Source organism: Rhinopithecus bieti, unplaced genomic scaffold, assembly GCF_001698545.2.
Source record: "Rhinopithecus bieti isolate Rb0 unplaced genomic scaffold, ASM169854v2 scaffold_32264, whole genome shotgun sequence".
Classification (NCBI taxonomy): domain Eukaryota; kingdom Metazoa; phylum Chordata; class Mammalia; order Primates; family Cercopithecidae; genus Rhinopithecus; species Rhinopithecus bieti.
In genome coordinates, this window is record NW_016813984.1 from 226,827 (window position 1) to 251,573 (window position 24,747).

The following is a 24,747-nucleotide window of genomic DNA, read 5'->3' on the forward strand; positions in this document are numbered from 1 at the left end:
TTTCCTGATAAAAAAAAAAAATTGGGTCTAATTTGTTTTAAGGAGAACCCTAAGGGAAGGGAAGGAGCAGTGTAGTTGCCTCTCCTTTATATATATTGAACAAAGGAACTTTCATTTTATTTACCTTTACACTATCAAAATCAGTGCTATTACCAGTGCCTCACCCTAGTCTCATGGAAGCCTATCTTTTGAAAGACTGCGTTCTTCAAACATTTCTACTGTATTGCCAGTTGTGTATACATGGAATAAGCTGTATTGTTTCCTGAGTTTGCCTACAGACCTTGCCTGGTATGCATGTGGAGTCAGAGCTAGCTATTTATTTATTTATTTATTTTATTTCCATAGGTTTTTGGGGGAACAGGTGGTGTTTGGTTACATGAGTAAGTTCTTTAGTGGTGATTTGGTGAGATTTTGATGCACCCATCACCCAAGCAGTATACACTATACCCAATTTATAGAATTTTATCCCTCACCCCCACTTCCACCCACCCCCTCCCACCCCCAGTCCCCAAAGTCCATTGTGTCATTCTTACACCTTCGGGTGCTCACAGCTTAGCTGCCACTTATGAGTCAGAACATACGGTGTTTGGTTGTCCATTCCTGAGTTACTTCACTTAGAATAATGGTCTCTAGTTTCATCCAGGTTGCTGAAAATGCCATTATTTCATTCCTTGTTAATGGCTGAATAGTATTATTCATATACTATATATATACCATACTATTAGTATATATATAATATATAATAATATCTATATTATATATAAAAAAGATGCTTGCACACGCATGTTTATAGCAGCACAATTTGCAATTGCAAAAATATGGAGCCGCCCAAATGCCCATTAGAGGTGGGCATTTGGAAAAGGAGCCATTACACAAAAAAGATGCTTGCACACGCATGTTTATAGCAGCACAGTTAGCAACTGCAAAAATATTATATATTAATATATATTAATTAATATATAATATATAAATATAATATATAATAGTATATATACTATGTGTATAGTATTAATAGTATATACACACACACATATATATACACATGCACCACAATTTCTTTATTCACTCATTGATCGATGGGCATTTGGACTGATTCCATATTTTTGCAATTGCGAATTGTGCTGCTATAAACATGTGTGTGCAAGCATCTTTTTTGTATAATGGCTTCTTTTCCTCTGGGTAGATACCCAGTAATGGGATTGCTGGATCAAATGGTAGTTCTACTTTTACTTCTTTAAGGAATCTCCACACTGTATTCCATAGTGGTTGTACTAGTTTACATTTCCAGCAGAGTTCCCTTTTCACTGCATCCTTGCCAACCTCTATTGTTTTTTGATTTTTTCTTTACGGCCATTCATGCAGGAGTGAAGTGGTATTGCATTGTGGTTTTGATTTGCATATCCCTGATCATTAGTGATGTTGAGCATTTTTTCATATTCTTGTTGGCCATTTGTATCTCTTCTTTTGAGAATTGTCTATTCATGTCCTTAGCCCATTTTTTTTTCTTGCTAATTTGGAGTCAGAGCTTATTCAGCCCCCAGACCTCACCTGATTGTCCATGGAGTACGCTAGTAGCCCCTGCCTCTGGCCGCCGGGTATCTGAGCCCCACACTGGTTCCTTATCATTCCAGATTTTATCATCACTATACCAGTAACTTACCAAAATCAAGGTAAACATTCTGTTACATGTCTGTGTGACTTGTGATTCCCTGAAAGATATTACTTGGTTTGGCAGAACTACAGTATTTTGTAGTTCTGAAGGTAGGTGCACATTTACTGATTTGGACTGTTCTCTGCACATTTACAGTAAACACTGTAAATCATTGCTCTGTGGTTAATGTGGCATACTCTGTGAAGATCTGCAACCATCTGTTTCTCTTGTCTCTGTCTCTCTCTTCCTCTTCTCTCCCTCCCTCCTTCCAAGCAAGCTTCTAAAAGGAATCTTTTTCAATTCTTAACAACTTGTGCTGATCACCCAGAATTCTTAAAGAGGACGGCTGAGAGATCTGCACTCACTAATTGTATAAGTGACTGGAGCACATTTTACTGGTTTTCTGTTGTCGAGGTGTGGAAGGAACTCATTAGGCATTATTTCAGTGCCCTTATTTTGCTTTCAGTCTTCTCTGTGGAAAGCAATGCTGTGTTTGTTCTTTTACCATGGAGTTGAATCATAAAAGTAAATACTAAATATCATACAGTCTTCATTTCATTGATTAAGGTACACATTTTATAATTGAGATGAACCTAATTTTATAATTTTGCTTAATCTTGACTAGAGCCAACATTCTTTTGGAGACTTCTATTATTTAATTTATGCAATAATACATAAACTTTGTAAAATTGGATAAAAGAGTAAATCCAAAGAAAATTTTCAAACTACTTTTAATTCCACCACCAAGAGAAAAGCATAGCATTTTGTTGTATAATGGCTTAAAAATGTATTATCATATAAATATATTATCATTAACTAAGATGATGTTGTACATAGTGCTTACTGATGCATTATTGATTATTATAAAATTGAAGAATTACAAGAATGTAAAAGGGTGCTGCATTTGTGTCAGTGTTGAGATTGGGTTTCATGAGTTAAAGATTCTAATTTGAAAAGATTGAGAAATATTGAATTAAGTTATTTCTATTGGAATTTTTAAATTAACCAACTTCTTGCAAAAAACAGATGAGGAGGGAGAGAGAGACCATAAAATTTACAATGTTATCAGATGCTGGGGCATCATTTTGAACTGTCAGGGGCATCAGATTAATCTGAGATTAATCTGAGGAGAGCATGAATATATTATGATATGTACACTATGTATGTTTGTGTGTATATATATACTGTATACACACACACACACACACACACACACACATAGACACACAGTAAATGATGGGACTAGTAATTGAATTAAACAGAGTGTCTCAAATCCTGTTTTGAAAATGGTGTAAATAAATAATAGAATAATCAATGTCAAAGGGCTCAAATTTGTTATTCGTTTGTAAGATGACACTCATTAGACGTATTACTTTTGAAAGCATTTAAAATCTGTTATCTTCCAACTCTTTTTATTATATGCAGTTATAACTTGATTGCTTATGATGGGTTTAGGTAAGTCATAGGACAGATTCTGTCTCCCTGCTATATCTGTTTCTTTGTATAATTTTGGCAGTACCAAGCTAGATTTGCAAATTCACCTTAACATATTTGCCATATTATGTTAGTACTGTTTTTTGTTTATATCTACAGTCATGTGTTGCATAAGGATATTTTGGACATTGATGGACCACATATATGATGGTGGTCCCAGAAGATGATAATGAAGCTGAAAAATTCCCATAACTTAGTGATGCTGTAACTGTCATAAGGGCATAGCACAATGCCATTTACTCGAGTGTATTAGTCTGTTCTTATGCTGCTACTAAAGACATTCTCATGACTGGGTAATTTATAAAGGACAGTGGTTTAATTGACCCACAGTTCCACATGGCTGGGGAGGCCATGCTGAGAAGCAAAGGAGGAGCAAAGTCACGTACATGAGACTTGTTCACTATCATGAGAACAGCACAGGAAAGACCCGCCCCCATGATTCAGTTATCTCCCACTGGGTCCCTCCCACGACATGTGAGAATTATAGGAGCTACAATTCGAGATTTGGGTGGGGACACAGCCAAACCGTATCATCCAGTATTTGTGGTGATGCTGTTGTAAACAAACCTACCATGCTGCCAGTTGTAGAAATAGCTAGCACATACAATTATGTATAGTACATAATACTTGGTAGTGATAACCAACAACTATGTTACTGGTTTATGTGTTTATTATAATTTTATCATTATTTTATTTATTTATTTATTTTGAGATGGAGTCTTGCTCTGTTGCTCAGGCTGAAGTGCAGTGGTGCAATTACGGCTCACTGCAACCTCTACCTCCCCTGTTCAAGCGATTCTTCTGCCTCAGCTTCCTGAGTAGCTGGGATTATAGGCTTGTGCCACCATGCCTGGCTAATTTTTGTATTTTTAGTAGAGATGGGATTTCACCATATTGGCAGGCTGGTCTCGAACTCCTGACCTCATGATCTGCCTGCCTTGGCCCTGCAAAGTGCTGGGATTGCAGGTGTGAGCCACTGTGTCCAGTCCATTATTTTAGAGGGTATTCGTTCTACTCATTAAAGAAAAAAAAGTTAACTATAAAACAGCCTCAGGCAGTTCCTTCAGGAGGTGTCCCAGAAGAAGGCATTGGTATCATAGGAGACGACAACTCCATGTGTGTTATTGCCCCTGAAGACCTTCCAGTGGGACAAGATCTGGAGGTGGAACACAGTGATATTGCTGATCCTGACCCTGTGTAGGCCTAGGCTAATGTGTATGTTTGTGTCTTAGTTTTTAATAAAAAAGTTTAAAAACTAAAAAAATACAGGTTTAAAAAATTGAAAAAGGCTTATAGAATAAGGACAAAATGAAACAATATTCTTGCACAGATGTGTGATGTGTTTGTGTTTTAAGCTGTGTTATTATAAAAGAGTCAAAAGTTAAAGAAATTGAAAAGCTTATAAAGTAAAACGTTACTGTAAGCTAAGGTTTATTATTGAAGAAAGAAAAATATTTTAAAAATAAATTTAGTGTAGCCTAAGTGTACAGTGTTTATAAGGTCGACGGTAGTATATAGTAATGTCTTAGGCCTTCACGTTCATTTACCACTCACCCAGAGCAATTTCTAGTCCTGTAAACGCCATTCATGTTAAGTGTCCTATACAGGTGTACTATTTTTGTTTTGTTTTGTTTTGTTTTTTTTGAGATGGAGTCTCTATCTGTTGCCCATGCTGGAGTGCAGTGGCGCGGTCTTGGTTCACTGCAACTTCTGCCTCCCAGGTTCAAGCAATTCTCCTGCCTCAGCCTCCTGTGTAGCTGGGATTACAGGTGTGCACCACCACAACCAGCTAATTTTTATGTTTTAGGAGAGACGGGGTTTCACCATGTTGGCCAGGCTGGTCTCCAACTCCCAACCTCAGGTGATCCACCCGCCTTGGCCTCCCAAAGTACTGGGATTACAGGGGTGAGCCACTGTATCCAGCCTAAAATCTTTTATATCATATTTTTACTGTAACTTTTCTGTGTTTAGAAACATGAATACTTACCGTGTGTTACAGTTGCCTACAGTATTCGGTACAGTAGCATGTTTTATAGGTTTGTAGCCTAGCAGTGATATGCTATACCATCTAGCCTAGGTATGTTGTAGGCTATTCCATCTCAGTTTGTGTAAATATACTCTATGGTGTTTGCACAATGATGGAATCACCTAAGGATGCATTTCTCTGACTGTATCCCTGTCCTTAAGTGACTCATGACTGTATTTGGAGTCTGAGTGCCATGAAGTCAAGGGCTGCTTTTATCAGACTTGGTTTTTGCATACTGTACGACAGAAAGTAGGCACTGATCTGTCTCCCTACTGGAAAATCCGAGGCCCAATTCTGCTTCTGATTTGTTATTGATACAAAGAATTAGAATTTCACTCTTTTAAGAAATCCAAACTGCACTTTCTAAATCTTACTTCCTTATTCAATCTTTTATAGATTTTTTCTATTACTACTACTGTTGCTGAAAAACATGATCTGTGATAGAAATATTAATAATTGTGCTTTGGGAGTATTGAAGAAGGGTAAGAATAATACAGTATCAGATCAGAGAGAGGGTGGGACTAGATCTCACAAGATTTTTATTTGGAGTTTGGTTTGGATTTGCCTATAATGGACTCCCATTAGGGTAAATCAGGGAAATGACACAATGTGGTCTGCACATTAAAACTGGAATTAGTCTGGCTCTTACGTAGAAACAAAGAGATCAGTTGGCTGGAGCTGGAGTTCAGGCAATAGATAATGGCGGTTTGGGCTAGAGTTGACACAATGACCGTGGTAAGAAGTGATCACGTTTGGGATGTGTTTTTGGAAGTGGAAGGACAGGGCTTGTGGGTGGGTTAGAGATGGAGAATAAGTGAGAGGAAATGAATCAGGAATGACTCCCTGTGTTTTTGGCCTGAGCAAGAGTGATTATTTCTTGATATATGATATTTTTGCAATTAATCATATTCTATAGTCCATGGATGTGTGAGTGTGTGTGTGTGTATGTGCATATTTGTGTGTGGCCTTTCTCCAAAGCTGACCAATTCCTTAAGGCATTCCTCTTTGATTAATCCTGTATTTCACCTATATGTAGTCACGCTGTATGCAGAAATTCCTCATCAGTCACCCTATGACCTGGTGTGCCTGTAGACAAGATCTATTTGTTTAGCACAGTGTCTTAGGAAATTACAGTTATCAGGAGATTATACATATAAATACAGATTTCCACCTTCTTTTTAAAAATGAGAAGTTCTGCCCACAGTGAACCTGAATTCCCATATGGCCACCCTGGGCTAGAACTGAGCAGGAGCTGCCATTTGAACCTGCAGAGCCAGCTGATTTTCCAGATGTGCCTGGGGCCCATCAGGTTTGCTTCCCTCAAATGTGTCATCACTGCAGTTGTTTGCAGCCCCTGCTCCCCGCTAGACCCCCTGGCTTCTCCCCGTGCATTGTGATGATCGTTTGCCTTTGCGCTCTAACATTTTAAAATCCAGCAGCAGTAGTGTCCCAGCTGCAAGTATGAATGCTGGTCTCACTTGTCCAAATGATGATGGTACGGGGAGATGAGACTTGGGGACAGCCAAAGCTGGCCATGCCAGGGCTGTAGTATCTGTCATCTAGAGTCATGTAATGTGTTTGTTTAATTTTTTTAAAGTTAAATGTGACCCAAGGCTTATATACCCTTCAAGTTCAAGACTCTTCATTTATACCATTTTGTATTTATTGGAAAACTATGGAAACTGTCTTGAGAATAAGGAGAATGACCTGAACTTGGCATTTCCACAGGGCCAAGCACAAAGGAGGTATTCACTAAATATTTGTCCAAATGCATTATTCAACTGTATTCTCTTTGTCAGATAAGTCTCTGCAAATGAGTCTTTGCAAAGATTTCAAAATGGAAATAAGAGGTTAACTGTCAGGATGAATCAGTTTCTATTTTTATTCATAGATGACTTCTGACATTTCCAAGCTGTTTCCCAGAGTGGATCCCAAGTTTACAGCTTGTGATACCAAAGCACCAGACATGCTTTAAAGTGGTGTACTAGGAAAAAATAGTCTGCATTTTGAATTCATCAAAATGTAGTATATATCTTGTTGCTCTCTTTGGGAGGCCACTAAATATATCCCACCCACCCCAGTGATTAAATATTTTTTTCCCTATATATCTCAGTCCAGTGATAAAATATTTTCTTCTCTATCTGTCCTACTCCAGTGCCTTCATAATTTTAGTAGCAGTATAGCACAGATGTTGAAAATATAGATTTAGAGTCAGATTTTGTGGTATCAGATCCTGGTTCTGCCTCTCATTTGTTAAGTCACCTCCACATCAGTTTCTTCACCTGTAGAATGAAGAAGATGATGCTACTTTTCTTGAAATACTATCATAAGGAAATAAATAAATACATCTAAATAATACAATTAAATCTTTATAAGTCTCTTAGAACATATCTGATACATAGTGAATGCTTGCTATCATTATGTCTAAGAACATTTCATATTTCTACTGCCTGTTTCCGTATGGCCTATGAGCTAAGAATGATTTTTACAGTTTTAGGTTGTTGCAAAAAATCAAAAGAAGAGTAATATTTTGTGACATGTGGAAATTATATGAAATTCAAATTTTAGTGTCTACAAATAAAGCTTTATTGGAAGATAGTCATTCCAATTGGTGTATTTGCTTATGTATCGTCTATGGCTGCTTTCATTTTACAACAAAAGGTAGTTAATTGTTTTTGAATGAGGTATATTCCTCCAGGTCATCATATGACACATTAATGAAACCTCAGACTTGAGAGATCTTTCTCTGTGAATTGACACTACCATGCTCTCATGTTCAGGGCCTGCTTTGCCCTCCTGCCTGAGAGGAAGAAGTGCTTATTTGTTGTCTCAGTCCTTTCAGATATTGTTGATATTTTATTACACTTTTCTGCCAATAGAAAACACTAAAGTTATGCTTGTGATATAGTCACATCAACCATTTAATGAACATGTGTCATCTTAGTTTTTAACAGGTAAACAAATAGATGCAGAAAGGCCAAGTAGCTGGCCCAAAATTCTATGGCCAATAAGAGGCCTCTTGTTTACAGATGAGGTCATTGATGGACATCCATAATTATTTGTAATATGAATAAATATTTATATTTCCTTTATATAATGCTTTTTTTGTGTTGTTTGTTTTTTTGAGATACAGTCTTGCTGTGTTGCCTAGGTTGTAGTGCAGTGACATTATCTCGGCTCACTGCAGTCTGTCTCCTGGGTTCAAGCAATTTTCCTGCCTCAGTCTCTCAAGTAGCTGGGATTACAGGTGTGCACCACCACGCCCAGCCAGTTTTTGTATTTTTAGTAGAGATGGTGTTTTGCCATGTTGGCCAGGCTGGTCTTAAATTCCTGCTCAAGTGATCCTCTCGCCTCAGCCTCCCAAAGTGCTAGGATTACAGGCATGAGCCACTGCGCCCAGCCAGTTGTTTTGTATTATATTATTTTTTGGAAAGTGGAGAGTGGATTTGAGAAAGGTTACAGGATGCCCAGGTGTTATATTAGGTTGCCCTTGCCATCATCAGTATTTCTAAGATCCCTTTCTATGCCTTATATACCCCATTTGTTCTCCCATTGTGCTGTTACCTGTATGGAATATTTGTTTGCTATGCCTAGACTGAAAGTGAATTTGGTTTATTTGTTGGCTATTTTGGCAGAACTGTACTTCTGGTTGGGTGGGGAGGGGATTAGACGTAGGCAGGTGATGAAGGCCACTTCTGCCCATTGCTTTTACTGACAGTGGGTAGCAAGTCCTCAGGGGACTTTCCCCTCAGGGAGACATTACCCCTTGCCTGGCTGCCTGGAGCTCTGCCTCTGGAAAGTGGTTCCTACATCTTGCACATCTCTGTGTTATTTTGATTGATGGAGAAAATCTCTTTGACCCTGAATCCGTTGCTGTCTGTGAAAAAGGCAGCTGGGAATAGAAAAGCAGCTTTGTTTCAGATATGAATAAGTAGCAGTGTATTCTTTACTGATTCTGTGGTGAAAACTTTACTGCACTTTGCCTCATCTGGAGTATATGAACAATGAAGAAGGCACATGCTAAAAATTATGAATTGACTATACCTAATACTTATTTAAAAACAGATAAAGGGAGGGAGGGGAACAAGGGTTGAAAAACTACCTCTTGGGTACTATGTTCACTACTTGGGCAGTGGGATCATTCGAGACCCAAACCTCAGCATCACACAACATACCCATGTAACAAACCTGCATATGAACTCCCTGAATCTAAATATTTTAAAAGATAAGTAAATTATGCCTTGTAAAAAACTAAATCAAGTCTAGTTCAAGGGTCAACTCCTGTCTGAGCCTTTGCCCACTCCCTGGCTTGCAGTGCTCTTGGGGTCTCTCTCTCCTCTGTGCTCCTATAGCACTGGCACACTTCTCTATTCCAGACCTTACACATCGCACTGTAATTATTATTTTCTAAAAAAGAATATCTCTTCCACTGAATGGTAAGCTGTTGAGTGTGCAGAAATGTGGAATCTTTATTCATCTTTGCAATTCAGGTCTCTTCAGTCATGCATGCGCACACCACGCGCGCACGCACACACAAAACACACACATACAATAAAACAGATAAGGAATCACGAGGGGAGGAAGGAAGGAGTAATGCCAAATTTTAGGAAACTTCAGAATGGCTCCTTCTTTCCCCTCCTCCACTTCAAACTCAGGGTAAAGTTTTGCTTCATATAAATGATACGTATTTATTTTTTAAAGTGAGAAATGAAGAAGATAAAAGAAGTATTCATTAAAAAATTTCTATTATTGACGGGAAGTGGAACTGTTAATCTCTGTGGAGATTTTATTATACGAGGCAGTAATGTGATACAAGATCATACAATATTTATTAAATATTAAATTGTACTCTATAGTTTTCAGTGCATTTTCTTACAATGTTATATTATTTGATCTTTACAGTGACTTTCGATTTAAAAGGTTAGGTAGCTGAGCCAGGTTCACCAAGTAGTTAATGGTCAAACTGGACTTAAAGCCGAGGCTTCCTGATTTTCTATGCAGAGATCGCCCCATTGCACAATAACCCATCGTGTCACAGACAGGCAAGGATCTACCAAACTTACAGTGAATGGAGTGGAATTTTCTGGCATCACACACTAGAGCAGGATTATCTGTGGGAGTTGAGGCTATTTATCAGGGACAAGAGTTTAGGAATTCTGTAAGCTTCAACCGACAAAATCTTGGAGTAGTACTAGTTTTAAGCATAAAAAGTATTTAATTGTTAAGCCCAAAGTGCCTTAAGTGTTAATAAATTAATAACCAGAAGTACAGACTGAACACCTCAGCCCTGAAATTGATTACCAAATCACATGCTCCCATAATGGAAATGCTGGAAGACATTGTCACACTGTGATGTGAAATGCAGTGATGAAGTGACAATCCTCATACTTTTTTTTGGCCTCTGCACCCGGATGTTGTAGGCTCATTTACATTTTTAATGCATCTCCTTATCATTGCTTTCTCAGGAACATATATCATACTCAAGGTCTATTATTTTGTTGTCGTTCATTGTTCTGTCTAACACTTTACTGTATATTTGTGTGAAATTATGTCCAGACTTTGTAGGTTTTTTTTTTTTTTTTTTTTTTTTTGAGATGGAGTCTTGCTATGTTGCCCAGGCTGGAGTGCAGTGGTGCAATCTTGGCTCACTGCAACCTTCACCTCCTGGGTTCAAGCAATTCTCCTGTGTCAGCCTCCCAAGTAGTTGGGATTACAGTTGCCTACCACCACTCCCGGCTAATTTTTGTATTTTTACTAGAGATGAGGTTTCACCATGTTGGCCAGGCTGGTCTTAAAACTCCTGAGCTCGCCTCGGCCTCCCAAGTGCTGAAATTACAGGCATGAACCATGATGCCCGAAGGCCTATCAATGTTAACAGCAACTTGATTTGCTTTCTTTATAAGGAAAAGTGTAATTTATTTCAGCTTAAAATATTCTTTATGAGATTTGAAAATTTCTGTATTTGTACTTGTTCTTTCTATGAGAGACAAATTTGGATAGTCTGCAGATCATTCACAACATTTTAATTGAGCAAAAAATGAAGCCACTCATTTATTTGCAGGTATATGTGGAGTTTCTGCTGTTGGCATATCCCATACTTTATTTGTGTTTTTCTTTTACAGAGTGGGAAACCACCAATCAATGATATGTTCACAGACCTCAAAGATGGAAGGAAGCTATTGGATCTTCTAGAAGGCCTCACAGGAACATCACTGGTGAGCAAGTCATCTTTGTAAACAATGGAGTCTCCAGTCATTACTGATACTTGATGACCCACTGTGGGTACCCATTAAAGTGAAAGTATCCATTTTACTTTACGTTCAAATGTAAAGGCTGAAATTGGGAACATTTTTAACGAAGCGTTTTAATGAGTGCTTTGATGCAAGAACATTTCGGTTCTTCTGAGGGCTCTGTTTTTATTGAAGATAAAATTACCTTAAATGTTTATTGCTCTGAGACAGCCCAGGGTGAGAAAAATTACAAAAAAGAATGGATTTCTAGAGAGGACAGAATGTTTTGAACAGCAGAGTCTGGAGACAAACACATTTAAATGTTAAATATTTTTTTAAAACAGTTGTTCAGACTGGGTGCAGTAGCTCACGCCTGTAATCCTAGCACTTTGGGAGGCCGAGGCGGGCAGATTGCCTGAGCTTAGCAGTTCGAGACCAGCCTGGGCAGCGCAGTGAAACCCCGTCTCTACTAAAATACAAAAAATTAGCTGGGCGTGGCGGCATGCATCTGTAATTCCAGGTATTCGGGAGACTGAGGCCAGGAGAATTGCTTGAACCCGGGAGGCGGAGCTTGCAGTGAGCCGAGATTGCGCCACTGCACTCCAGCCTGGGTAACAGAGCGAGGCTCCATCTCCAAAAAAACACAAAAGTTGTTAAAACTATGACGTCCATTTTTTATTCAGATTTTCAGGATTGTATTTTGTTTATTTATTTTTTAAATACACCTCTATTATTTTATGTGTAGAATACTCCATAGTCATGCAGAAAAAACTGCCAATGAAGAGGATGCATTTATGGGTACAAATGTTAACTCTAGAGGTAGAGGTACTAACACAGGACAGACAGATGCACTCCTGAAGATGAATTTCTTTCTTGCAGAAGTGTGGGGTGTCATTCTCTCCCTTTGCCCTCCAGGTGGTGGGTAGATAACTGTTAGACAGGCTGATCCCTCTCTCAGATAAGGTTCTCTGGCCAGTGAAGTAGAAAGAAGCTGCATAGGTTATCTTTCCCCAGGTGGGGATTCCCTGCCTTCCAAGGGCTCTTGTAATGCTACCTGGAGCCTGGGGATGGTGCCTCTGAATCCTCCTTGCTCTGTTCACATCTGTGCAGAATAAAGAGGCCACAGCTTCTCTAAAATCCTTCTGCAGCCATACCAATTGAGAGAAAGGAAGCTTTGTTCATAGAGCACTGTTTTCCAAACTTGTCTGCACATTAGAACTATAGGCAATCTTTTAAAAATCCCAAGTCCAGACCACACCTTAGACCCATTAAGCCACACTCTTTGGAGTTGGGGTTGGACTGAGGGATTGGTGTTTTCATGAAGCTGCCTAGGACAATGTGCTTGCAAGTTAGGGAACTGGTATCTTAAGATGTTGTTAGTTGAGGGATTTGCATACTGTAAACACCAGCTTCCAGGGTGGTAACCTGAGACCTCAGCCACAGCTCCTGCCTCTGAGGGGCCCTGCATGCTGAGCTGCTCTTCTGTGTATATCTCAATGTTAGTGTTTGTCAGACATATGGAGGGACAATCGGTTTTACTTGCTTTTGTGTTTTATTTTCCAGCCAAAGGAACGTGGTTCCACAAGGGTACATGCCTTAAATAACGTCAACAGAGTGCTGCAGGTTTTACATCGGAACAATGTAAGCTTGTAATGTGAGTTTTGGGGGTCTGTGCTGCCATCAGCATTATTTATTGTGAAACTCGCCAACTGCTTGATGCATTGGCATCCACTGATTCTTGCAAACATTTTTTCGTATGAGAAATATTGAACTTTTTCTATGAGTGAAGAAACAGTCATGTGCTTTTTCTGATGGCTATGTTGATCTGTGGTATAAATAATACATTTTGAGATTTAGGTTCACCTGATTCTCTAAAATGAAATTTCTCTTATCTCTCACTTATACTGCTGTCCAAATGTGCTAAAATGAAAACCTAGAGTTCTGTGAATAAATTGTCTTAAAAGTGGTTTATTTATTTTATTTTATTTTTTTTCTTAATAGGTGGAATTAGTGAATATAGGGGGAACTGACATTGTGGATGGAAATCACAAACTGACTTTGGGTTTACTTTGGAGCATCATTTTGCACTGGCAGGTGGGGAAATTTCCAATCACTTTTAAATAGAGATGGAAAATGTATTGTTTGTCATTTGGTTTCTTAGGGCTGCCGTAACCAAGTACCACAAGCTGGTTGGTTTGAATAACAGAAATGTGTTGTCTCCCAGTTCTGGAGGCTGGAAGTCCAAAATCAAGGCATCAGCAGGGTTGGTTTTTTCTGAGGTCTCTGAGGGAGACTCTGATCCATGCCTTGACCCCAAATTCTGGTGGTTTGTCTGCAATCTTTGCGGTTCCTTGGCCTGTGATAAGATAGCTCCAGTGTTGCCATGGTGTTCTCTATGTGTGCATACCTGTGTCAAATTTCCTGTTTTTGTAAAGACATCAGTCATATTGGATTTAGGGCCCACCTTACTCCTGTATGACCTCATTCTAACTAGTGACATCTGCAATTACCTTACTTCCAAATACAGCCCCTCTCTGAAGTACTCAACATATTAATTTTAGAGAACATAATTCAACTCATAACAATTTTCAATGGAAGAGGCTGACAAATGCCCTTTTTTTGTGGCCTAGGAAAAAAAGTACGTACCTTTCTTATGTTAAATTTTAAAAATTTGACATAATTTCATGTCCAGAAAAGTTGCAGGAATAGTTCAAAGAATTCCCAAGTACCTTTCACTCACATTTCCTAAATGTCTATATTGCATTTGTACTCTCTCCCTATCTGCCTAAAATATTTAGTGTGTATTTTCTAAAACCATGACATTCTCCTAAAAACAAGAACTCTCATATGTAAACACAATAGCATACTGGTATAATAATATGAAATGTGAAATACTGAAATTTAAAATGCCAATCATTGATTACTAAATATGAAAACTTAATATACAATTATTAAAATCAAGAAAATAACATTGAAATAATACAATTATGTAATCTACAGATCTTAAGATTTTGTCAGTTGTCCCAGTAATATCCTTAGTAGTGAAAGAAAATCTGAGATCATGCATTACATTTATTTTTCATGTCTCTTTAGTCCTCCTTAATCTGGAAGTTTTTGAGTCTTTGTATTTCATGATATTGATATTTTTGAAGAGTACTGGCCAGTTATTTTGTAGAATATCTCTCTAGGTGGGCTTGGGCTTGGCTGAGGTTTCCTTATGATTAAGTTCAGGTCGTTCACTTTTGGCAGGGACGTCACAAAAGTGACATGAGTTCTTCTTAGTGCATCATATCGGAGATAGGTGATGTCCGTTAGTTCTTTTTCTGGCAGTGTTAACTTTGATTGTTTGGCTAAGGTGGTATTTACCAAGTTTCTTCCCCGTAATTTGACTACCCTTTGTTATTAAAAGTATCGAGTGGGGATATACTTTGAGACTGTATAAATATTTAGTTTTTATCAAAGTTTTATTCATTAGTTTTAGCACCCATTCATACTTTTTGCCTGGACCAGCTATTATTATGATACTTGATGGATCATGATTTTCTAATTTCATGATTCCTTCTATATTAGTTGGCTTTCTACTTGTAAGGAAGAGCTTCCCCTTATTTCTTGTTTCTCTATCTTATCTCTCTCTCCATTCATTTAGTCATTTATATATCAGTATAGATTCATGGACATTTGCATAGGTTTATAATCTTTTACTAGTACTCATTTGAGTGTTCAAGTCATCCTAGATTTGGCCAGTGTGAGCCCCTTAAATTGGCTCCTGTGTCCCTTAGATAGATCTGTGTCATTCTTTGAGCACTTTCTTGAAACATAATAATAATTTAAAATGTTAGTTCTAGAGTATAACTGTGATTACAATCAGGAAAGATACTTTATTTTGTAGGTACTCAAAAGTTTTTCCTTTCTAATTTTTGTAGAAAATAAACTTTTTTAAATTGAAAAGGTCTTTGTAAACACATAGAGTTAAACTATGACTTTCTATGACTATGAAAGTAGTGTTCATTGTAACCAAACATAGTATAAGTGTGGCTTAAGATATAGAAAACACAGTAATGTATAAAAGTGAGGTAAAAATCACCCCAAATTTTGTCCCCCGAAATAATCACTGTTAACATTTATTGCTCCAGTGTCTACAGAAAAATCTGAAGTAAAATGAATGCCACTTACCTGATCCGTAATGGTTAATTAGTGCAATATCGCTTTTTCAAAGACTTCATTGAATTAAATAGAAGTAAACGATTGAAGTATTAGTTATAGACAGGTCTGGTTTCTCTTACATAGGTGAAAGATGTCATGAAGGATGTCATGTCGGACCTGCAGCAGACCAACAGTGAAAAGATCCTGCTCAGCTGGGTACGTCAGACCACCAGGCCCTACAGCCAAGTCAACGTCCTCAACTTCACCACCAGCTGGACAGATGGACTCGCCTTTAATGCTGTCCTCCACCAACATAAGTGAGACATTACTCTATCTAGAAGTGGGCTTTACAAATTCGTGTTTCCTCTCTGCCCCTTTGCTGCCACCACTACTCCCTGAAGCCCCTTCTCCAGTCCCACCGCTCTCCTTTCTGCACATGTTCTACCAAAACCTTAAGAAAAGAAATATCATGGAAGAAAACTACCCATCAAGTCTTTATTTCCTTAGGACTTAAATGCCACAATACAAGGTCCATAGTTTCTCCTGCATATTTATGAATTTAAAAAATATGAAATAACTCACATAGTTCAACCCTAGTCATTCAGCGCTAACTGATAATGTATACAAAAAATTGTGTTAGCTTTTCTTCTCATACCAAAAGTAAAACTCTGTAAATTCAGTGCCTTCCCAATTAAAATTAAAAGTAGCCAAATTGTCTTTAATGAAACTTGTGAACAGATTCTAATTATATAAAAGACGAGGCCCAAGAATAGCCAGTAGACTTCTGAAGAAGAACCAGGCTGAAATACTTTCCAAAAAGAAAGTATGAAGCTATATTAATTAAGACTATGCAGTACTATCAATATACATACCAATGTAAGCTGAACCATATGAAATGGCCTATGTGACTGTTTTTGCTGTATAAGAGTGGTGTTTTCCTATGGTTCAACCTAATAAAATTAAGAACTCAGAAATGGCACCATTACACAGGAAAATCTGATATATGCTTGAGCTGACATTGCAGATTAATAGATGGTTTGGACAATTGATTACCCATATATAAATAAATGCATTGGATCTTTACTTCACCACACTGAAAAAAAAATAATAATTTCTACATGAATCAGGGATTGAAATGCCAAAGGCAAAATTTGTTATGTTTTATTGTTATTGTAAATGATTACTTTTCTCAAGTTTCATTTCCTCTATGTTTTTTTGCTGGTATATAAAAGTGCAATAGACATTTCTACATCTTGTATCTGGAAATTTAATCAGTTCTTACACATTTTAGTAAGTTTGTTTCTGTAGATTGTAGGTTTTTTGGGGGAGGAGGCATTAGAATGTCCTAGAATTATGATTCTTTTATTTCTTCTCTTTTTTTTTTTGTTCTCTATTGTGCCTTGTCCTTCAATGCAGTGTTGATTTGAATTGGTGATAGTGGGTAGAATTTTTGTTGTTGATAACAAAAGGAGTGTTTTTAGTGTTTTACCATAAGAACGATGTTTTTTGTAGCTTTTGGGTACACTTTTATGAGGTTAAAGAATCCCTCCCTGCCAGTATTCATCCACTCCTCCTTTGTCAGTTTAAGAAGGTTGCCCTAGGTTTCTACTTGGTTAAGGGATTTTATCAAGAAAGTGTAGAGTTTTAGCCAATATGCCTTTCAATTTATTAATTAATTGATTCAACAAATATGTGTGGAGTGCCTTTTACGTGTTAGACACAGGGTATACAGCAGAGAACAAAACAGGCAAAAGTCTTAGTTCTCCTTGAGCTTATGTTCCAACAGAGGGAGATAGACAATAATAAAGTTGTGTAGTATATAGAAATAGTACACACACTGAAGAAAAATACATCAGACAAGAGCAGAGGAGGCACCTGGGATAAGAGAGGCCAGTGACTGCAGTGACCTGAGTTGGGGGAGTAATGGGAGATGAATTCAGGGAGGGAAGTGGGGGAAGTGCATCTCAGAAGGTGGGTGGGTCTAACATGCAAGAACAGACACAGAATAAAGAAAATGATGAACTTTTGGATAAGTCAAAGCAACAATAATGTCCAATTTGTGGGATTAAAAGAAAACCAAGATAGAAATGAAATACAGTACTAGACAATATAGTAGCATGGAAGCGGGGCACTGGAGGGAAACTCTTCCAAGAATTTTGTTTTAGGAATATCCTGAGAACAGATTAGAGCTGCATTTTGTGTTCTGCTAATCTTGATCTTTTAATTGAAGAATTTAGTCCACTAACATTGATTGTGATAATTTATATATTTAGGTTCATTTTTACAACATAGTGTGAGCTGCTCATTTGTCTTATCTTTTCTCTGTGTGTGTGTGTTTTTTACTTTCTTGTCTCTTTTTGTATCGGTAGGTTCCCCCTAACCCTTTTCTTCTACTCTTTGGGAAATATTACATACTACTTCTAGTCTTAATGGTTACCACAGAAAATAGCAGTCCTATTTAGCTAATACAAGATCCTTGGAAAGTATTATCTGTTATTTTCATATTTGTGAATTAATTTCAAGTATGTATTTGACAAGTCTGTGGAATATAAAATAAACTCAAAAAATCCTCACAAATAAAATAATCTAAAACTAAAATGTATTATAGTATAACAATGCCTACTTTGTTTCCACATATTTCATCTTCATTGCATTTTATTTGCATGGTTTTCAGACCTGATCTCTTCAGCTGGGATAAAGTTATCAAAATGTCACCAATTGAGAGACTTGAACATGCCTTCAGCAAGGCTCAAACTTATTTGGGAATTGAAAAGCTGTTAGATCCTGAAGGTATTGTTCAGTGTTTAATTTCAACCTTGATTTACTTTACAGTTTTGCATTCTTGAAAAGCAGTGTCTCTTTGTCCTTTTAAAAATGAATTATGAGACTTGAAGAACCTTTTCCTTTTTGGAGTATAGGTGCAAGTCATTTTATTATGGACAGTTATTAATACTTTTGTACTTAGCAATTTGTAGGATCCTTTAGGTAGAAATTTAACTACAGCACTGGACAATAGTTAATCTAAATTAAGTAAGAATTAAAGTTTTAAGAAAATGCAATTATTAGATAAATTCCGTATCTGGTTAGTCCTTTAAAAAGTGTTTTTATGTGAGCTTCTTACATGTGATGTAAAGACTTTAGTTATAAATGTTGCAGGATTGAATTCTAGACTTATTTTCATAGTATGAATAAAGTCTGTATCTTTATCTTAAATGGTAACATATGGTAGCTTATCTTTGGCCATTTTGGGGAAGCTTTTAGGGAAGACTTTAAAAAATGATATACTGAACAAAAATAAGTAATCCCTTTTGCCTTTGTCTCATATATTTTGAAGTGGCAATGTACTGAGCTGTGGTATTGCAAAGATTATGTATTAGGTATTGTTTATGGGTACTAAGGAGAGTTATTTTATATCTAATATTGAGCAATTCACATATTTTGGACACCTAATTTAAGCTGGTTCTTATATTCTTCCACTTTTAGATGTTGCCGTTCAGTTTCCTGACAAGAAATCCATAATTATGTATTTAACATCTTTGTTTGAGGTGCTACCTCAGCAAGTCACCATAGATGCCATCCGTGAGGTAGAGACACTCCCAAGGAAATATAAGAAAGAATGTGAGGAAGAAGCAATTAATATACAGGTACAGATAACATTTTATTAAAGTGTTTGGCTTGCCATATTTGTTTTCTCCTAGGCACTAGATAAAAACACTTTCAGAGGGTTTTTTTCTTGACTGAGAACATCTTGGTTTCTCAGCTTACATTTGCATAAGAAGTTCAGTTTAGCAGTTAGCATTCTGTCACATTCATGTAATAGAAAAACCATAATTCAATGGACTTTATTAAGAAGCAAAATACCTTATTTCACCCAGAAAAACTGGACTGTTGATCATGCTGCTGCATGACATGCTGAGAATCTATGTTTTTACATCATCTGGTTGCCAGCTTTTATTTCTGTCAAGTGCTAGGGATGGTTTTTCTCATATCAGCCTAGGTTTTGTTCTAAGTACTAATTGTCTTTCTTTTTTCACCATTGAAAAAAAGATTTTTTTTTCCATTATATATCTCACAAGGGCTATCAAAATGTAAGCCTTATTTTCCCTTTCCTTTAGGAGCAGTAATGTATGGTAAACTACTGGTGAGCTTTTCATGAAGGGATTGTGATGATTTCATTCATCAGGATATAAATGAATTTTTAAAGAGAGAAATAAAATCATAATTTATTTTCTTACTTAGTTATACTGTTTGAATGAATCCATATTTAATCTCATTCTGTTTTAGTCCAACCAGTCCTTGTAATTTGTAAGATGAGAGAGTCTTAAGAGTTGGACCTTAGTAGTCACTTGGTTCAATATTCTAGAGACCAAGCAACCAAGACATACATGTAGATTTCAAAATTATAAGAAATACATTTCAGAGAGGAAGCAAGCTTGGGCTCCAGACCTTAAATTAATCCTGTTGCTACTTGTTTTGGGTTGTTACTTAAACTCTCAATCACAGTTTTGTCTGCAAAATGTGGTTAAAACCACCTACTTCATAAAGATAATGAATTCAAAGTGTCTAAAATGACATTGATAAGCACTCAACAAGCAACAGCTATCATTACTATCGTTTTTTTTCTTGATTTGTTTTGGCATTCTCATTTAACGGATTTCTTTAAAAAATTATTTAATTCCCATATTATGATACTAGTCTTGAATTGACACAGCATCCTTTTCCTTCCTCTGAGATTCAGAGAATTTACTTATTATTTTAAATTTTATTTGGGTAGTATGTACCAATCCTTTTATTTTCCCCATTTCAAAAATAGAGTGATTTATAGAAAAAGAAAAAACATTTATTGCAAAGAAAAGATTGAGAAATGAGGCCTGATTGTGAACCCACTCTTTTGAAATGAATATCAAATGATGCTGACGAAAATTCCTAACTTACTATAATTGAAAAAAAGTGCTAGGAAGCGTTTGCCTCTACAAGTGTAGTTACTATTCTACATTAATGATGACCTTTTTAGTTGGCTCAGATGATCTTCTGGGTTTGTTTTGGGGTTTTAGATTCATTTCCTTATTGCATTTTGTTAGAAGGTGGAGATATTTAGCTCTTATAGTTAAGGACCTTCTCTCTTAAAAAGGAGGGAGACTTCATTTACTTTTCATTATGTGCAGATAAAATAATCACTTATGTTTAGGGCTCAGGGTGGCATGATAAGAACTTCAGAAAACATTTGCTATTTCATTAAGTGCAAGTGTATTAACACTAACGTCTTCATTTGCAAGCTTTCATTAGTGCCTTAGAGGCTGAATTACGTTAATTGAAAATTAAAATGTGATCAAGTTTTTTTTTTTTTTTTGAGACGAAGTCTCGCTCTGTCGCCCAGGCTGGAGTGCAGTGGCCGGATCTCAGCTCACTGCAAGCTCCGCCTCCCGGGTTCACGCCATTCTCCTACCTCAGCCTTCGGAGTAGCTGGGACTACAGGCGCCCGCCACCTCGCCCAGCTAGCTTTTTGTGTTTTTTTTTTTTTTAGTGGAGACGGGGTTTCACCGTGTTAGCCAGGATGGTCTCGATCTCCTGACCTCGTGATCCGCCCGTCTCGGCCTCCCAAAGTGCTGGGATTACAGGCGTGAGCCACTGCGTCCAGCCCTGATCAAGTTTTAATCATCTCTCTGGCATAGCTTGCTGTCCACTACTCTCCTAATAGCCAGACTTCTTCTGCCCCGTTCTTTCTACAAACATACGCTGGTGGTCAGTGAATAATTCCTTCACTCTTTAAATATCTGTCAGTTGAAAGTTTCCTCATGTGTTTGAATTAATACCATTTGAACATTTGTGTTTAGATAATGCCTTCCTTCTCGACCTCATGGATACTGGTGCCTCTCTCAGTGACCTTTGGCTGGTCACTAACTTTCCTGGTTCTTAGATATTCTTATTTTAGTATAGAAGTTTGTAGCTAAATGATCTCCAGGGGTTATTTTAATTCTGCAGTTTTAGGATTTTTGGTCCATAACTTAACTCATTTTTCTTTCTCTGTCTTTGGCACCATCTGTCTTTCAATTATCCATGGTTTCAACTCTGTGCTGATTGGCTCATTTCTTAACTCATATATTCAGTTTCCTGGATTCTTCAAGTCTTCCTCCAAAATGTCTTTTGTGTGTGTTTTCATTCTATTCTAGCCTTCATACTAATTAAAGACTTCATTTTCTCCTATAGTTTACAAGATGTGGCCTACCTCTGCTACTCTGCCCTGCAGTTAGAGTGGACTTTTTCCACTTTTTCCCCAAGATTCTTGTTCATGCAGGTTCCCATCTGTTAAATGCTTCTCCACCCACCATTATATGGCAGGCTGTACATTTTTCCTCAGTTTAAATGGAGCCTTTTCAGAGAAGTCTTTTCTGATTAATCTATCAAAATACAACTCTCTGTCTGTCTCTCTCTTTCTGTCTCTCTGTCTTGGTTTCTTGCTATCACAGTATTTTTGTAAACTGTGTTAAAAATTTTAAATTATATCTTAAGAGCATTGGGAAAGCCAGCGAAAGGTTTTCAGCAGGTGCGTCTTATGATGGGATTACATTTTTGAAAGATCATTCTGGCTGCTGTGTGAGAAAAGGACTGTGGATTATGAAGGTGAGAGTGTTGGGTGGGGGAAAACAGTAAAGTAAAGGCACTTGTTAGCAGGTATCCCGGTTCAAAAGATGGATGTAGGTGGTTGTGGAAAGGGAAGGGTCTGGATGGATTTGAGATAAGTTTTGAAGGAAGGTCAGAATTACTTACATATTAAATGTGGAAGGTGAAGGAGAGAATCCGGACTGGCTCCCAGGTTTGTAGCTGGAGTACCTAGTTGTAGGGAGGAGCCATCTTCTGAGATGGAGAAGCCTGAGGAGGAACAATTGGAATAAAGTGAAAGGTTTGAATATGAACATGGTTTAATATTCCTAGGAGGCATTGAAGTAGAGATATGAAGATTAGTGGGATATGAGAGTTTGGAATCCAGACTCCTAGGTGGTTCTAGATGGTTCTTTAAATCCAATAAGAGTAGATGAGATTACTCAGAGTATAGAGAGGGGAGAAAAAAGAGCCCAGGACTTTATTTGGGGGAGATTCATCACTTATGAGTCAGCAGCTGCTGTTGAACCAGCAAGAAACCAGGGCAGTGTCGCAGAAGCAGGGAAAGAAGCTTCCGGAAGCTGAGGTTGCTCAGCCTTGAGGAATGCTACTGAGGGCTGAAGCAAGGAACGTGGGTGGCCAGCTCTCTGGGCTTTCTTGGGCGGTTCTGATTTAGATTTGTTGTTCGAGCATAGTTATCATCAAAAATTAGTTTGTTGGTTAATTATATGGTCACCGTGAAGATGATGCTGGAAAGGTCAGTTTGGCAATGGGAAGGTTATTGGTGACATTGGCAAAAGCCTTTTCAGTTGAGTCATGGGGCAAATAGCAAGTTGAAGTTAGAGGGAATGTTAACAAACCGTAGCTGTTAAATACCTGAGCATTTTTTGTGTTGTTCTCTATACATTTCTGTACGTTTGAAATATTCTACTTAAAAATTATGCGTGAGAGTTGATAAAGTAGAGACAGAATGTAGGCAAGTTTTCTTCTTTAAGAATTTAAGACTTCTTAAAGAAGTCTTGCTCTGAAAGGGAATAAAATAACTAGGGAGAGTCAATTTGGTTATAAGCTCTTAAAGTATATAAGGAAATACTCAGTTGTTTAGAAAGAGGTTGAAAGAAATTTATTCCATGAGCCCTAAAAGACCATCAAATAAACCAGAGGGCAATTGCCTAAGAAAAATACAATCAGTACAACAGCCTGTGTGGCTGTCTTTTAGTGTCTAAAATGCAATGATAGAATGCAGTTCAGCAAAAACAATTTACCTAAGGGTCAAAGCAGAAGTCCCACCTTTCTTTTTCTTTAAATTACAGAAAAGGCCCAACATGCTGTAGCTCCTCTATGAAACTTTCCTGACTGTTTTAGCCTTTGTGAACTCAAATTATCATGCCTTGTTGGGACCATGGCATTTACAACTTTTCTAATAGCTGTTTTTTAATTTCTGTTCAGAAGTGATTCATGTAGGTTCTCTGTCCCTGACTATATTAGAATCTCCTTGAGTACAGAATTCATGAGTGCATGCTGCTTTTATACTCTTTGCTACCCTAGTGCACTTACTCAATGCTTCTGACTCATTCATGGCTGTGCCCATCTGGCTCCTGAGAATTGGATTAGTGCCTAAGAGAGTGGTGTCTACTTTGGGTTTGCCATACAGTGTGAGTTTGCTGAACACCTCTTGCTTTCATGGTAAGTGTGGGTTTTCTTGGCTTTGTTTTACAGAGTACAGCGCCCGAGGAGGAGCATGAGATTCCCCGAGCTGAGACCCCCAGCACTGTCACTGAAGTTGACGTGGATCTGGACAGCTATCAGATAGCGTTGGAGGAAGTGCTGACCTGGTTGCTTTCTGCCGAGGACACTTTCCAGGAGCAGGATGATATTTCTGATGATGTTGAAGAAGTCAAAGACCAGTTTGCAACCCATGAAGTAAATATCTGTAGTTTCTTAGCAGGGTGTGTCCCCCACGGGACCTGAGTCTTAATTAGGGACTCTACTCTCCTATTCGTTATCTACCGAATTCTGTTCTTTGGAAAGGTCAATGGTTTATTTCAGGAACTGTGATATTTAAATAGTGCTTTGTTACATAATTGGTATGGGTGATTAAACTGTGCCTCAGAATTAGATTTTAGATTTCAGTCTCCTTGTATGTTTTGGAGAGCCACTGATGAAAATCATTGCATAGTACTGCTCAGTTCTGAAGTGCATTGTTATATTTCAAAAGCGAAGGAGTGAACCAGTACACCAAATCTTTAAGATCTGAGTGTTCCCTAGGAAACGATTATTCTTTTTAATTGCATGATTAGACAAATGTCATACCCAGGGTTCCTGTATTTGTTTATATCTTAACAGTTTCCTGCTCCTTTGAGGACATACTATATTGCAGCATAGTGAATTTCACTATATGGAGATTTCTTTTGGTTAAATTTTTCTTTTGTATGTTAATTGACAGATCTTATTTGTTGTTTTCGATAGAAAAAATATAAGTGGTAATATCTCTTAAACATTTCCTTTTGGGTGAGTATGGTATTTTATTTTGTGTGTGTATGTATATATATATATATATATATTTTTTTTTTTTTTTTTTTTTTTTTTTTTTAATTTATCTT

General features: G+C 37.4%; 1 protein-coding gene across 1 annotated transcript in view; it reads left to right on the forward strand.

The window, feature by feature from the left end:
• UTRN (utrophin) overlaps positions 1 to 24,747 on the forward strand; it is a 604,813-nt gene that overhangs the window by 137,808 nt on the left and 442,258 nt on the right. Inside the window, exons 4-10 of the mRNA XM_017849334.1 lie at positions 11,294 to 11,386; positions 12,965 to 13,042; positions 13,403 to 13,495; positions 15,689 to 15,861; positions 18,219 to 18,334; positions 19,028 to 19,188; positions 23,864 to 24,067. Of these exons, the coding sequence (XP_017704823.1) occupies positions 11,294 to 11,386; positions 12,965 to 13,042; positions 13,403 to 13,495; positions 15,689 to 15,861; positions 18,219 to 18,334; positions 19,028 to 19,188; positions 23,864 to 24,067 (918 nt within the window). The remainder of the gene's footprint in view (positions 1 to 11,293; positions 11,387 to 12,964; positions 13,043 to 13,402; positions 13,496 to 15,688; positions 15,862 to 18,218; positions 18,335 to 19,027; positions 19,189 to 23,863; positions 24,068 to 24,747) is intronic.